This window comes from Aythya ferina (assembly GCF_964211825.1).
Source record: "Aythya ferina genome assembly, chromosome: 14".
NCBI classification, from domain to species: Eukaryota; Metazoa; Chordata; class Aves; order Anseriformes; family Anatidae; genus Aythya; species Aythya ferina.
In genome coordinates, this window is record NC_140312.1 from 10,218,961 (window position 1) to 10,235,955 (window position 16,995).

Sequence of the window (16,995 nt, forward strand, 5' to 3'; positions counted from 1 at the left end):
CAGTGATCACATTGTGCCATAACACTGAGCTCATTGGAGCAATAACTAAAAACAAACACAAAAACCCTTTCAGAATGATTTTGCAATGGCAGTGCAACAAGAAAGCAATCAAAACACGAGAGATTTATTTGTAATCGTAGAACTAAAAAGCCTAGGATTTTATTAACATCAGGTTGCAAACTAAAAGGGAAAGGTGAGAACTCCTGAATAAACTCCACTGTAAAAATGCTTTTGACTTGTGCTTTAAACATTGCCGTACCGCGTTACAGGACTACAACCCCTGCCCCTCTCCCCCTTCTTCCGAGGACTATTGAGAAACACCTCATCGCCATATCCCAGCTGGAACTTCAAAGGGCTGTTCTAAAGCAGATACTCATTGCAGTCATTTTCAGCCCCAAAAGTTTGTGTATCACACAACCAGGAAGCAACTTTAAATGAGAAATAGTCAGAAAATTAACTATAAACATTGCCATCTACACTGCAGATTTCACTTTTTACAGAGCAGTAGTTAAATGCAGATACTTGGTACATCAAACATTCATAAATGCATCTCAATTTTTTTCTTCTCATCCAATTTCCATTTTCTTAAAAAAAAAAAAAAAAAAAAAAAAAAAAAACACTTTAGCAGTCCACACAGTTCTTGAACATGCCAAAGCACAGCTTCACAGCTTCCCCTAGAGCTGAAATTCCGACTCCACCACCGCAAAGCATCCCGTGCTGCAGGTTCTCATTGTATGATGAAGCGCAGCTTCGAAGAGGTTTATTTAAACCAGAATATACACAAGTGCTAAATATTTTACTTCCTACAGGGATGTCGTTCTTGGATAACCACAAATACTTCTGTCAAAACACTGATTTGAAAGAGCAAAGTCAAGATGAATGAACACCTAAAATCAACAGCTTTCCTTCCACTATGGCTTGAGATTATTGTTGTTTGCATTGATGTTTCAAAGCATCGTTTTATCTCTAGAAAATGTCTGAGAATAGAAGTGAAATCCAGTGACACATGTATGCACGGGGCAGGACTGCTACGACAGTAACCACTGCACTTTGGAGAGAAGAGCAAATCCTTCTGTAAATACACGATGCAGCAACATTACCTGATCCAAGCCAGCCATGCCTGAAGGACAAGCATGCCACAATGTATGGCAAACCCTGAAGTCAGCCTTGGCTTGGTAGTGCTCAAAGGCTTAGACCTGGCTTAGAGAACTAAGGTGCAGACTGTTTCTTCAGCAGAGCTTCACCAGAACTTTATTAGAATTTGGTTTCCACATTTAGGAAAAAAAAATAAAGTGATTTATTACATTATTGCAGTGGACATTTTGGCAGAGAAAGCAAGCACACTGAAGTATGCATCTGTTATTTCCAAAAAAAGCGAAACATTTTCACTGATCTGGTTTAAAGAACTGGCCTGGACTGTGCAGAAGGCAGCATTTAATTCAGATGATGGGGGGGAAGGAGAAGGGCAGAAATTACACACCGGGGGCAGGAGACACGCAGGAATCTGCAACCAACTTTTCTAGTTTGTGTTGAAGAAATTATAACAGGGAAGAAACTTCAGAAAACTGACAGCGCAATCCACCGTGCTGCAGAGATCTTCTCTTGCATCACTCAGGAGGATGCCCTGCTAAGACATTAACATTGCATCCCTGAAATCCATCAAGTTCGCATGCTGTAAGCAAAGATCCAACAAATTCAAGAGGAAAAACTAGGATTTTTTTTGCTTTAAGTTTCAGTTGGTGACAGTGGATCAGAGGAAAGAAATCCTTCAGGCAGCAGGAGAAGGAATTGCAATGGAAAAACCCCAGGCTGCCACTAGGCAGGCGCCGCCACCTAGTGGGTACTGCTCGTGGACAGACGGACACGCGCACCGAAATGAAGACAAGCATCTCGTTTTCAAGTTGATTTTTGTAAATGGCAAAAATGTATAAAATCTATCCATACATTAACAGATACAGGAAATTACACAGTCCAGTTTACACCTAAAGGAACAGCAATCAGTCCATAATAAGAACAAGGAAAAGTTCCAATGCTGTAACTGGTCAGGAATCACTACAGGGCAGAAAATGGGCCAGGGTAGGGCGGGGGGGTTGTTGGCCTTTTTATTCTTAGGGGGGTGTGGGCATGTACGTGTGTGTGCAGATAAAACTGGCTACCTTCCCTACTTCCAAAAGAATGAGACAATTTCAACAGACATGTATTAGGAATACTTTTGAAATGTATTTGACTCTAGCATTAACACTGAATATTCAAAGATTCATATTATTACAACAAAATGTTTGGATACTTTGGCCTCCAGGAAAAGGCAATGGACAGCAGATATTATCCAAGAGAAATCCTGCACCCGTCTTAGAATTTATACCATCGATTGAGTTAAGGATTTTAATTTGTTATGATTTTTGTCTATCCTGGAACACTTAAAATCTGTGTATCCTCGGCTCAGACACTCACAAAGCATGCAGAGACTGTTACTACTCAAGGAACATTTAGGAGGCTATGCAGAATGCACTGGTGGGCATTGGTCTCATTTTCAGTGAACTCATGTCTACTGTTGCATACAAGCCACGCTTGGCAGTAGCTTCCCCCTCACACCTCCATTTCCTGGAGGTCTCAGAAGACGAGGCTTGAATGAACGGGCATGGAAGTTCAGGTACCGTTTTAAGGAATAGAAGAAAATTGCTAGCAGGGGCCGGGTTGTGGGAATGCCTGCCCTGCTGTCGGTGTACCTGTGGGCAAACAGTGTCAGTCTGGGGCTCAGGAAAGATGCCTGATTGGATTTTAAAGAAACAGGTAGGCACCTTGAACCGTGAAGAGACAGACTTCCTGTGTTTTCCAGGTGTATTCAATATACACACACAAAGCAAGACAGTAAGCTGTGCTCATCCACCCAAAAGACTGCATCATTTTTCTGGACACATAGAATGGGCAACCCCTTTTCAAAATAACAACAACAGTAATAATAATAATAATAATATTAAAGCAGAATTGCAGAGTCCAGACTGCTGGGTGGTCTGTGTTTAAAGAAACAAACACAGAAGAAATTAAAAAAGCTAATGCTGTAAAGACAACTATTCCCTTTCAAAGCAAAGGCCACATAAAACTGTGTTGCTCGGTTTGGTTTTTACTTCATGCCACCTGTAAACACAAGACTGGATATTCAGTTTCTGGGAAGAAATTAAACCACTTTTACATCCAGAGTAAAAGAAAGGCCCTTCCTCTGCCTGGATCACAGATCATCCAGGAAAAAGTAGCTGGGGGAAAGCTTCCTTTTCAAATTTGCTCATTTCATTAGAAAGGTCATATCTGAGCAAAAGAGCTTTCCATAAAAGCCCAAGACATTTCTTGATGTTATTTCTGCCCTCTGTCTCTAAAGCTTGCTACAGGAACTAACACTTTCCATTCCTCACCAACAGATACATCACCTTTTTGGCACCACGGGTGGAATTTCTTCCTAATGTATAACTTTGCGTTATATAAAAGTCGATTGTCTAATCATGCAAATCCAACAAAATCCCAAAAGTGCCAAAAGACAGCTTAACTCTTTGTAATCTACTACCTAGTTTGTACACTCCCATCAGAACCTCCCACAGACGATACTGTTCTCCTTACTTAGATCTGACAGTACATTTCATATATAGCATTTCAACCTGTTTCTGGGGGGAGAGAATCAAAATCTAAGCCCTGATTCCATTGATTTTATTTTTTTTTTCTTCTCAGAGCTCTGAAATGCATGGAAATTTCTTTGATTTGTTGAAGAGGTCTTCACTGAACAGCCTCATTAGAGAAAAACTTACTGATTCAATCAAATAGAAAATAAAGACAAAAACAGGTAGTGGTAGGTTTCTCAATCTTTGACCCTGTCCTTGGAGACGAGCTTCACTGCTACTGCATCTTCCCCAGCTGGATCTTCTTCCAGGCTTCTGATGCTGTGAAAATGCAGGAGTCAAGGATCCCAGCTACAGTAAACGTTCCCCCAATGATGGCACATATCTGAAACACACAAAAGAGGAAACAAACGTTAGCAAGGAGGCAAACATTTACGCAGCTTGAAGCTGAGAGGAAAGATATTGCCTACTGCTAGGGTATCTTCTGGAAGCATGCTAAGAACTGAGTAACAGTGCAGTAATTACATGACAATCATTCAGGAAAATTGTTCTCTGTAGTGGAATAATTTAGTGTTATCCAGAATCATCACAGCTTGAGCCAGTCATAAAACCCAGCTCCTAGGAGTACAGCATAAACGCTGTTCTTTTCCAGGCTGAACTCCACCTAACAAAGCTTTCTAGAAGCTCTGTGTTGCTCACATCTTCCTACTACTGTTTTCTATTATAAATATCACGGCCTTGTAGTCTTTTCCCTATTTCACAAGATACAGCATTTGCAAACAGGCAAAAGACACTTAAATAGCATGTTAAGGATAGTGACTAACAGAAAAAAGTAGCTACCAGTGACACCTACAGCTAAGTCTGTCTAACACTTTCCATTACAAGGGCTGCTTACAAAAGCTCTGCCAACTTAACCGCTTGTGAGCCAAGGTTTTCCATACAAGAAGTCTCGGGTAGAATTACATAAACATACAATCATTTTCAAGAACAGATGTAGGGAAAAGTTTAATCTTCTGATAAGCGTAACAGCCTAAAGCAGTTCTCGAAGGTTAGAAAAACACAGCAGTATTCGGAAATGTCAAACTAACGGCAACTTGGCATGGAGCACCCAAAATCAGGGGGCACCAGTTGCAGGCACTGCACCACATCGCTTCAGCTCTTTTATCTATGAAGTGGGGACAAGGCCAAAATTGCCTCCCAGGGAAACCACGAAGGAAAACGCCTTTGAAGTGTCCAATACCACGACAACAGCTGTCTCAGAGTCCTTGTGGAAGCACACAGCCTGAGGCTGGGTTAACACAGACCACCCGAGAGCAACACGGTGGTAGGCAGGTGAACACCACACAATGAGAAGGAACGGTGCTCCCGGGGTGCCACCCCACCACACACCGAGCTGGGCTGGGCTCACATGGAAAGTGTGATGCACAGTAACATAACCTAATGACATTTAACAGCTAAGTTCTAATTACACAGGACGTGGCATTTCCTAACGCCCACATTTTTTGACTTTGTAACTGTGATGCTCTTTTAATTCGGGCTTTTGCATATAATTCGTTGGGTTGGATTAGGTGGCTCTGAGGAGGAGAGACGGTGGGTCAGCGAGGATGGGACACGACGCAGGGCTTATCATCTCCTGAGAAGGGCCTGCCTAGGAAAAGAGGAGCTGGCTGTGAGCGAGAAAAGCAGGGCTTCAGGGAAATGCAATGCAACTAACGCAGAGGGGAAGCGGAGCCACACTGACCTACTGTGCCCCAAAACCCACTAAATCCCACGGGCAGAGTTACAGACAAAAGAGCAACGTAAGAGCAGCAGCGTTGGGTTCAGCATGGAGTTCACAATGGCAACAGAACAAACAGGTCATTAATGACGAGGGAAGGCAGAGAGAAATACATCACTCATTTAGACACATATTTATAACCAGGGTATTTGTGTGTAGTCAGCTCAGTGAGACGTGGAGAAGCAGCAGGGACAACAAGGCAAGGTAAACATGGCTTTTTGAGGGATGGCTGGCATTCCAGAAGATAAGGGCTTCAGAACCCAGAGCAGCAGCCTGAGGCAAAGTTAGTGATTTTAGGGAACAAGGCCAGCTCCTGCCCTCTGGGTCCCCCAAATCCCCACAGCCTGACACAGGGTGATTTTTCAGGGAAAATGACAGCAATGGCGTTGGGTTAGTTCAGTTCAGAGCAGCTCAGCTGACGGGAGATTTTACTCTGCAAACAGCAAAACCGTCCAACACGAAGATTTTGCATCATACGGTAGGAAAATGTGACTTCAGTGCAGCAGCGCAAGGTGGGGGGGGGAAGAGAAAAAAAAAATATATTCATCTGCACTGCTCCGTGCCGCTGAGTGTTTATGACTCACACACACCTGGCACTCGCTTGGAGCCTGCCTCCAAGCACACACACAGTGCTCTGCTTTGTTGCGACAAAAAAAGGCAGCGCCGGGGTTGGTCTCTAGGTCAGCACGGAAGCTGCACCACCACACTCCTGGATCATCGCTGCTCTCATACGTATGGAGCTCTGTTCCTTTGCAGCGCTGAAGGAAGGCAGGCATCGTGCCCTTATTCATATTTAATGGGGTTTTATGCTGCGAATGATTTGTGCTTGGCCCCAGGAGTTTGACTCAGGTCTAAGCATTAAAGGAGGAAGGAAAAGGAATACAGAAATGTAGTCATTACAGAAGTGAGAGACCATGCAACATGGGAGGTACAAGAGGCTTTTTAACAGCATACGATTATCGGATAGTTGCTGGGATGCAGGCTAAGTCTAAAGCAGAACACTAGTGGATATGCAAGAGGTAAGGATGCAAGCAAGACGACAGAAAGGCAAAGGTCAGACATGACTGTGAACCTCTGGCAGGTCTTAAATCTGAAGGTGATTTAAAGGACAAAGGAGACCAGTAGGAGCACCACACAATTCCTCATACAGTAAGCTGCAGAATTCCACCCAGAGGCTTCTGGCTGACCTGCAGCACATCTTGTAAAACTACACTATCTTGGCTCTACAAAAATCCATGGGACTGAGTCTGTGCTACCTGTTGGCAACAAGTCCCACAGCGGAAATAATTCTCCCTGAAACCCATATCTTCCCATTACTTCCAGCTTAATTCTTTTCACACCTAGCAGGCTGACTAGTCCTATCATATCAGGAAAAAAAATAGACTGTTTTTTCTTTTCTTGGATTTTGAACGCTTCACCAGAAATTTGGCTTGTTTTCTGCCTGCTGTCCCCTTCCAGTCCTTAGACTGACCTCACGATAAAACGCTTCTGTCAGCTTGGCCACTTGCAAGAGAACTCATGAATTTTCAGCAGTGAAACTTTCCCCTCTGCACCACAACCTCAACCACAAGGCTATGAATGGCTTCTCTTTACTGGGATGTATCTTGATTTTACACTGTATGATTTAACGGGCAAAAACTACTGTGTGTGACACTCTGCTAGGTGTGTGGTTAACCCCAGGATCCATGGCAAATTCACAATGTGGCAACAGTGGCAGCACTGATTTACAAGCAATTCAAAACCCTCCTTAGTACTGAATTTTCTGAAGTGTGACACGTAAAGTAAAACCTACCCTAAACCAATGCCTTTTGTCCTACCCAGGAGGCACCTCTAGCATGGTACAGAAAATTAGGATAATTCTGAGTACCACAAAAGCCAAGGAACAGGCATGAGTTTGAGTGCTGAAATACACAGTGCAGTGGTTCAGCTGGGAATACAGAGGGCCAGCGACCAATGCTAGGCATGTCACCCTTAGCAGCACTGAAATTTTTGGGAGGCAAGTGCAATACCAACAAAGAGCATCAGATAACCGTCCCAACAGCAGAATGAAATTCCTTGGGCTCTCTGCTGAGCAGCCAATCCCTTTCTCACCTGATCACTCCACATGGGATCGTCCCTTTTCAGCATATCTGTCCCTCCAATATCAACACTGCTTACCCTGACACACCATGCTACATCTCCAACCCTGCTGAAGTTTCTTTCAAACCCTAAGGATCCTCTCACCTCCCCAGGACACACTTATTATTCTGGAAGTCACACGGGTGCCTTAGTAAGTAATCTGCTCGATAAAAGGTGTCACAGCACCCACCCCAGAGCCCCTCTTGTCATTTTAAAATTAAGCAGCTGCTGCTCAGAAAAAGCTGACGCGTTTGCACAGCCCCATTCAGGAACGACTCCAGATGCCCCAGCACAATGGGCCAGATGCCTGGGCCAGGTAGGTGCAGCCTCAGCCCGGTGGTGATGATCATGAACCGGTCTCCAAAGCAACTGTGATGCAAAATGCCACGCAGGAAATACAGGATGGGGCTGGAGCAGCGGAAAGGACAGCAGAGCAGCCTGTGTCATCAAAACAGGGCAAAGAAACCTAGGACAAAAGGTGTGCTAATCCTCTGCAGCCCTGCTCCCCTCCAACCTTTCCGGTGCCACCTGGAATGCTCTAACACCCATGCTAAGTCAGAGCTGCCCTAGCGTAAAACTTTCCTAGCCTAAACGGATGCGAGAGCAGATCGTCTGCACTAGGGCCAGATGGGTCGTGCTGAAAGCCACGGCACAGCACCTGTAACAGGATCAGCTGCCTTTCAGTCAGCCCCGTCTGAAAAGGGTCTGGAAAACCTGCGTCTGACACGCTGCGTAACAGCTCCTGCAGATACCATTGCCACCCGCATGACTCCACAGGAAGGATGTTAAATTGGCACGGCCCCAAGTGAGCTGCTTCAGACTACAGCCAATTAAGACTGAAGTAGACAAAAATCAATTCTAAATCTCTTCTTCAGCAATCTAGCAGCCAGAAAGCACCTAACTGTACAGACAGGACGGGGCAAAGCTCTAAGTGGGCGATCCTAAATCCAAAAGGTCATCGTGGCAATCAGAAAGGAAAGCCTCTCCTCTGAACTCCTGGTGTGAGCTCTGAAGCACAGCATCACATTCAACAAAGATGCTATTTATATGCATACAGGGGCATATCAGCAGTAAATCAATACTAGCAACAGACACGGCAAAAAATAGTGCCAGCCATCAGTGATTTCTAAACATTGTTTCCTGTTAAAAACACCTCCACACTTCCACCCCCACCAAGAAGCTTAAGTAACCTACGAGAGCATAGTGCTCAGGAAAGAAATACATGTAGAGGCAGTGTGAGATGCCAAGTAATAAAATGCTGATGTTTGACCTTTTTTAGGATTATCTTTGGAAGCCAGACATACATGCTAAGATGAGAAGGTCTTAAACCATGACTTTTAGGTTTTGCTTCAAGCCCCTCTGTCTCGGTATGTGTGTATCCTGGAGGTCACACACATCTCCAATGCTAAGTGAAAAGAATTTGGTGTTTATCAGAAACTGCAAAATCAAAATCCTTAAGTGCAACATAGCCACACTGTTTATGTTAACTTCCAATTAAAATATTCAAACAGTTTAAAAATCAAAATCCGAGGTCTTCATTCCAGACAATTTATCAACTACTTCATGTTGCATCATGCCTCACTGGCACAAAGGGACTGCAGTTTACATTTTAAGCCAACTCCCTCAAGACATTTTTTAAAGTTCTGGAAGATCTTGAAATAACTAGCAGTTTGGACAGTACAGCTTTGTTACAGATGCTGAGATCAGTACTGCAGGATGCTATCTGGATAGATCAAAACACAGCTGGTCAGGAAAACACCTCTGGAATTTGATAATGCTGCTCTTCTCCACTTCTGCCCAGGAGCAGAATTCTGGAGCTGGCATACCCATTTAAACCAAGCAGCTATACTGAATAAAACTGCCTTGTCTTCTCTCCAAGTTAGACCTCATCATCAGAGAGGTCTTACTGAAGCCTGCTTTACTGCACACATTAGTTTTAGTTCCAAGTTTCTGACATGCTGCAATCATGCTCATCCTGCCTAGATAGAGTTTGGCATTTCTGTAATAGGGTAATTTTCTTCCTTCTTGTGCCCAACTATTAAATCAAGTTGTTGGAGTATAGGACTTACCGGTTACCTCACTTACACTTCAGTACAAGCGTGGTGATGCACTGCTTTATTTCAATTATGTCATAACGCTCTGAAGCAGAAACTCAATTTTTTCTGGGAAAGTAAGGCTCAGAAAAGAAATGGAAGGCAGGCGGGAAAAAGGAGAACCAGAGATTTAGAGTAACTCACCGATGTTATAAACCTGTACAAAGGCTGTCGCCTCTCTGTGTATTTCACTGTGATGGGGCTCAAATCGTAGCGAAACCAGATAGCTGGTATAATGCGGCCAGTGTGACTGTAGGCTACATACTCCTAGAAGAGAAAGTGGGGAAAAATGTCACAAAGTGTGAGCAGTCTCATTCCATGTACAGCATCTGCAATAAAACAGCACCTGTGGATCTGGTCCTTAACTGGCTGTTCTGTACTAATGATCAGACAAAGAAGTAAATAGCTAATTCTAGTATGATATTTCTTCCCCTATCCTGTTCAAAGAGGAAAATAATTTCTTCAGAGTGTGATTATGATATAGATGGGCACAGAGTGATGATGTTATGTTCACCTTCATTTGAAGTTACAGAAATAAGCAGAAAGACGGTCACTGATTAGCCTAGCTTAGATCTGCTCTACTGAAATGCAAGGAGTCTCTAAATAGTTGCAGATGAAGTTTTTGTACTGTCAACATGTAAATTATATGCTGGGACATTCATCAAACAAACAGAACTTAGTTTGCAAGAACCTGAAAATCCCTGCTTGTCTATGCCCTCAGAATAGCAAGCGGCAATTCCTGTCTGTAAGGCCCCCTTCACATGGGGACCAACAACGCGAATGCTTTGCTCACTACTCAGTATGAACCACGTAGAGCCCTTAAAGCAGCTCTTTTAAAGACCCATTTAGTGGGTTTAAAAATCATGCTGAAAGCTGGAATGAAGCTGTATACAGAAGAATATTGGCAAAGGTTACAAAAATATTTCAAGCTGGTTCAAGAGACCCATCTTTAGATTTCCATTGATAATCTCCTTTAATCCATTTAATTAAGAAGAGGCACAGTGCTATGTATCAGCCACAGGACAACGCCCTGGTAAGACATAGTGCACAACGCCAATGTAGAACAGATACTAACATCAGCTTAGTATCAAGTGTTACATCTTTCTGAGCTAATATTTTGTCTGTGCTCTCAGTGGAAACATCTATCAAGTTTCAAGCAGCAGGACACTGATCTCAACTGACAAGCGAAACCAAAGAAAAATCTGCTAGGAACTCAGGTCAGAGCCATCAGCATTTGCATGGCACACACCGCCTCTTTACCCAGCTGCTCTTCCCTTCTTTTATCCCTGTGACATGCCTGCCAACTCAGATGACCTTTTCAGTCTCAGTTCTCCATGCGGAGGCAAAGACAAGCTCATATACTTTGGAAAGAGGAAGAAATGACAAGCAATATGACACCCATGAGCATGATACAAAAAAGACAACTACTTTTCCCTCTGAGATCAGAGGGAAACAATGAGCCAGCATCAATCTCTTACCAATCTCTTTCATTGGTCTCACATAACTCCCAAATTTTGCTCTATTTAGGTTGGGTTTTTCTGTTTGTTTGTTTATTTCCCCTCCATGAATGACAAGAAAAGTAAAATGGTGCTGAAATGTCAGGATATTTTCAGGACTCTTATTTGCAGACATTTTCTGCAGCATATGTTGAGAGCGGCTACCTGGAGAAGTGAGGAAAAAGGATCTAGCAGCTAAAACTTTCTTCATCTCATCACACTATCCTACCTATGCCAGACTATTCCAATGGCTTCCAATTCCTTTTTCCCACTAATGAGAAAGGCAGTCAAAGACTAAAAACAGTGATATGAAAATTTTCATTTTTAATGAGAAGAAAATGCAGAGGCAGTGCTGTTTCTCCGCTCTTCAGTTTTGACAGAACTGACTTCATTTCTTCCTTCCTCTCCTGTTTTCTCCACCAGCAATTCTACCTTAATGAGTCAGTCTTGGCTGAACTTGCAACCATGTTCACAGAAGTGTCAAAAGCTCCTGCTGTCTGTTTTCCAAATTACTTTCAGAGCTTGTGTCACAAGAGTCTTATCAGAACAGCAGTAGTGACATAAAGCAGAAAGAAGACATTGTTATCTGAATAGAGAGAGACATCCAAATCATTGGGACAAGCAAACCCCAAAATCACTAGACAGGAACACTAATCTGAGAACTAGCCCATGAAAGTGCGTGTTTGAATCTCAGTTATGACACACTAGCAGTCATTAGCTATTAGAAACAGATTCTGGACTTTCACTTAGCACCTGGGTGGCAAATTATTTTAAAATGAATGAGGAATTTTACCTTAATAATTAAATATATTTTTTAAAGAAGAAAGTTCAATACATTTTATTATTAAAATGCAAGTATCTACACATTTATTGTAAATTCATTCAAGAATTATAAAGTTACAGTAACTATCATAATCCAGTATAATAAAGTAGATAACGTGAACTAGTCGAGCTTTGCATATTTGCTGCTGCAGATTCAATGGCTGAGTATCAGAAATCAACATTTGTAAAATGCTGAAAATTCTGGTACAAGTCTTTTCTGCTAATTCAGAGGGTGTTATTTCCTTCATTTCAGTTTATTTAGCTACTTTTATACTGGCTGTTTTCTGCGTTAATAAAAAAAATACTGGAATTGAAAAATTAAAGAAAGCCCAAGAATTCCTATCTCCCCTTCTGACACACACTTAAAATGCAATGTAATAGGAGAGATCTACTACTTATAAAATCCTGAAGAAGAAAAAAATCAGAAATGAGTCTCCTCCCTAGTCAGCTCAACTAACTGACTGAATTTCATAAGCCAACTAGTAAACCAGAACCAGGAGCAACAGAAAGCCCTACTCTGAAGAGCTTCAGTTCCTCCTTCTCCCAGCAGAGGCTACTGCTCACCTACAAACAAATGTACATGGCTGTAGAGCAGAGGAGCAAGAGGGACGAGGAATGATGACTGAAGATCCTCCATGCATCCACTGGGCTGCAATGAGGAGCTTCTCTGAGAACTACCTGCGGCTTCTTTACCTTATTTGCTACAGTATATTGGTACGAGTATCGCTGCTTGCCGCTCATGTCTTCATACACCGTTGGGACTATCTTCAGTATGTAATCATGAGAGGCTAGAGCTGCAGTCAGAAAAGGAAAGGAAAGTATAAATTAGCATTCAGAGAACAGAATCACAGCCTGCATAACATTTCAAAGTAAATATGGGAAATCAACTAAAACAAGTATGATTACAGAAAAGGTATCTCCTTCCTCATTACCTTCCAAGTTTGGATCACTTGAAACTTCCTAGCTGTTTGCAGTTAAAAATGATTAACACCATGAAAAGCAGTCCTGGTTAAATCAAGAAGTAGCTAAGGTTAGAGCTCAGATGCTTTTGACAGAAAGTGCTGAGGCACAACCTGTGTGCCTATTTCTTTTGTGCACCCATCTCTACTCCTTTCTCTTCTTCCTTCTCCTACAGCTGCTTAACAATTACTCATTTTACATTATTTTAATGGCTTGGGCCATTTTTTGTGTCTTTTGTAACAGTTATAAAATATAATTTAAATTGTTTTTATTCAAGATCCTTTGGTCAAATGTAACACAAAGGCATTTGACTCTTGGAGAAAAAAAAAGAGCTATCTTCATGAATGGCCATAGAAATTTTGTTCCAAGAAATGGGCAAAACTGATATCCTACAGGAACATAAAGAATTGAATGAGAAAAACTAAGCTGAATTGTAGCGTATGTTAGAAATTTATTTCTGTGGTGTTGGTAATGAAGAAGGGCAATGAAAAACAACTTATCCTTCCATCCGCAGGGTAGAACTTATGGTGTTAACTTACAATACAACAAGGAAAAGCCTTAGTGGTGGTGGCAGCAGCAAAGGGGAGCTAAAGGAATATAATGTGGATAAAAAAACCATGATCTAATTCTACAGCAGATGGTCATACAGCAGAGGGCAATGCCCAGAATGCAGAAGAACTGCAAAGGACCTTTTGGATGAAAAGTTATCTATAGTATTGGAGGAAATGGAAACGTCTGTCAGAAATGTCTGGATCATTTTGGTTAAAGCAGCAAATTAAAGACTTCTGGATACACCAGTGTTGCATGAATGGCCCTGTTTTCCCTCCTGCAGAGTGGCTAAGACCTGTAATCACCAAGAATACATACGATTTGAGCTGAGTTTGTCTGCTCCCTCCAAGGCATTGAATGCTCCATGAATGTTCTGGACCTGGAAAGCACAAAGACAGATGAAAAAGCTATGCTCTAACTTGTTATTCTTGACCTTTGCTTCCCTATCCTACCCTGTAACAAGATCAGCCTGATTCAACCTCTCTAAAAACAAAGCCTCAACCCAGTACAAGATGACTTGAAATATCTCTCAGTGACCATCAGCACAAGGGTTGGTTCCAAGGAAAAAAGTTGATTTCACAATGTCTTACAAGATGAAACTCCAAAGCCACTCCAAAGGTAAAGGAATTGCAGTTGGAAGAGGCCAATTGAGAAATAGCATAGTGAGATATTTCTTAAGAGCTTTGCATAGCTAACTGTGAAATTCACCTATCAGGCTGAAGGGAAATAAATGGGAGTCAGATTCAGGATAAACTCCAGAGTCCTCCTGCAAAGGTACCTTATGTCAGAGCAGCTGGGTTTGTACAGTTTAATTCATTAGCCCAGCCCTCACACCATGCACACTATGCCCTTGGAGCTGGGAAGGACACATGCCAGCACTGCCATCCATTCAGCTTTTCCTACAGCTGGTCCCAGGCACGCAAGTATTGCTTTGCCCAGAATAACAGGATTTCCGCCCCATACCTTCCACATACTATGATCATCTGGAATCTAATGTCCACCACCAGAATAATCAATTTGTGAACTCTAGACAAGGGAAACCCCACAGAACAGTTGTAGAATCGATGTTGCATCATTCACATAACGTACAGTAAGCTATATAGAAGGAACAAATAACTGCAACCCAGAAATTCCTGACCTTTACTCAGACAGCAGGGAAGAGAAGTTAGGAAGAAGTATTTGGTCATGTGTGAGTTTTACCCCACTAGCAGGACAACATAAAAGAATTTCCTTCCCAGACCCTCACAGTCAGCATGTGGATGCATTTTTCTGATACTAATGGCTGTTTCCCTGTTCTGAATGCTACAGAGTAGATGATGATTTGGAGGAAGAAGCAACTGCACTAGTTTCTCTACTCAGAAAGGAAACTAAAGACACAAAAATCATCAGCAAATTCAACTAGCAAGGTGCTGGTAACAAACACGGAGTGAAAGGAACAGCAGAACCTCCGATGGTGCTTTTCACTCTGCTGGGATTCCAAATATTTTACACAACAGCAACTATTTCTGAACTACACCTGCACCTACACATTCTTAGTTATTATACATGGACAATGTCTATGTAAAAAAGCTTTCAAAGACAGAGAAGCCACCAGCTTGGACTATGGCACTACGTACCATGCCCAATGCTGCTGAGAAGTAAGCTGCTTACTGCATACCCAGGCCAGAGATTTTAAGGTCCATTTAAACCACTCTAACAGCAATATTTAAGTCACTATTCAGCAAACAACTGTATCTATCCTGTGAAGTACCTGTACGTTTGGACTTATGTTCTCGTCCTTGGTTCCCCAGCTTCCACACTGTCTGATCTGCTCTCTCTAAAGGAGTTTGCAGAGCTGTAAAGTACAGCACTTCCACACAAAGTCACCAGACATCTCCACAAGCTCTCGTTTCTGTGTCATCAGGCCCTTTGCTGCACTTGCTTCTCCTGCCTTCGCAGCACGGATGGCACCTGTAACTCCCAGCCCGATGTTTTACCGTGATTTCCCTTGTGGAATATTCTGGACTCCCAGTGCTGTACTTGCTGTCTGTAGACTGCTAATTAATCTCTGCTCTGCAAAGTGCACAGGTGTGTTCCTTGGGGGAACATACTTGTTTGTACCTTGTTAAATACCTGGAGGGACTTCAAGAAGCAATAAGATTTTGGCCACAGTAACAGAATTGTTTTGCAACAGAGAATTTAAGCAAGCCTGTTTAGCCGGACATTCTCAGGACTACACTGCAGTACACTAAGGCCAAACCTCGTGCTTTGAGCAGTGGCACTGAAAGCAAAGGGGGCTATTCAGTTGCTTGTTAGTGCCAACACTTGATCCTCACACAAGATGGACCTCCAGAAAAAAAGATGCTTGCCAGGGCTCTGAGCACCCCAGGTTTTAGCCTCTAGAAGTGCATTCAAAGACACATATAACTTGACTGATCAGGCAAAGTCCAACAGCAAGTTAAAATAACTTCCAACCTTGTAACTATCATGGGAAGACAAGACCTCTTGTGAAAACTACAATTTTTCAACACAAAGGTTCGGCACCCAACACAATTTTACAATTTAAAACGTATAATCTCCTATTTTCCACATCTGTTTTTTTACTTGATTACCTGTCATGCAATAAGCTAAACAGTTTGAGTTTTGGTATTGTTTGCATTAGAAAAAAATCTACAAAAGCCCGCCACTATGGTACATGAACTAACATAGAAGAACCAATGCTCATTCAATGCCAGATAAGATTTAAATCTCTGTTTCAAACAGATTTTTATTTTTTTTTCTGGAGAATGCAGCATGCACCTTAGTGACAGAGCTGGCAACAATCTACAAAGAACTAACTCCCAGCACATGACACGTGTGAACCAGACAAGCTCCTCAGCCCCCTTTAAGTAATTCGAGTGTATATTATATCAAAGCAGGTGGAAGACAAACCAAAAAAAAAATATTTAAAGATGCATCTACATAGCTGTAAAGCTCTCCATACTTGCTGGCTCTCCACACTGCTTGCTGAGTCTTGATAGCACCTGTTTGGTGAACACAGACTTCTTTAATTTGTGCTGTTAAACTCATGTTTGCCTACAGGATCGGCAGCACCTACATGCTCCATTCTTGTGTATGGGGATGATGAGTAGTTATTTTGAGCTTTGAAAAGACTAATCGGAACTTGTCCAAATCATGAGCCAACTGCAGATCTGCTAAACAGGTTTCTCACCACCAGCACAGAAGACGCTCGCTCCTTTGCCCCCAACTGCCCAGGCTTCTCGTCTCATTGATGCTGATTCACATCAATAAGAATTGATGCTACATCATGAATTCAGCTACGCTGCTCAAAGACTCCATGATAAAACAATGGGAACACTACCTTATAGCACCGATTTCCCACGCAAACTGCAGAACTCCCTATTAGCACTTACCTAATATTTTTCATAATCTCAGTGTGCTTTACAGACATTAAGCCAAGCTTATTTATATGCTAATATTGCAGCGTTCCCACACAAGATATTTCCTAAAAGAAGCCGGGAGCAGAGTCAGAAGACTACAAAGCAACGCTTAGACTTGTTAGCATGAAAAAGGGTTTTGGAAGTGGGTGTACAAGA

The 16,995-nt window shown here is 42.4% G+C and overlaps 1 protein-coding gene across 1 annotated transcript in view; it reads right to left on the reverse strand.

The window, feature by feature from the left end:
- Positions 1–1,890: 1,890 nt before the first annotated feature.
- ERGIC1 (endoplasmic reticulum-golgi intermediate compartment 1) overlaps positions 1,891–16,995 on the reverse strand; it is a 57,763-nt gene continuing 42,658 nt past the window's right edge. Inside the window, exons 7-10 of the mRNA XM_084536134.1 lie at positions 13,739–13,799; positions 12,605–12,705; positions 9,738–9,860; positions 1,891–3,990 (exon numbers count right to left, since the gene is read on the reverse strand). Coding sequence (XP_084392260.1) covers positions 3,883–3,990; positions 9,738–9,860; positions 12,605–12,705; positions 13,739–13,799 — 393 coding nt within the window. The 3' untranslated portion in view covers positions 1,891–3,882. The remainder of the gene's footprint in view (positions 3,991–9,737; positions 9,861–12,604; positions 12,706–13,738; positions 13,800–16,995) is intronic.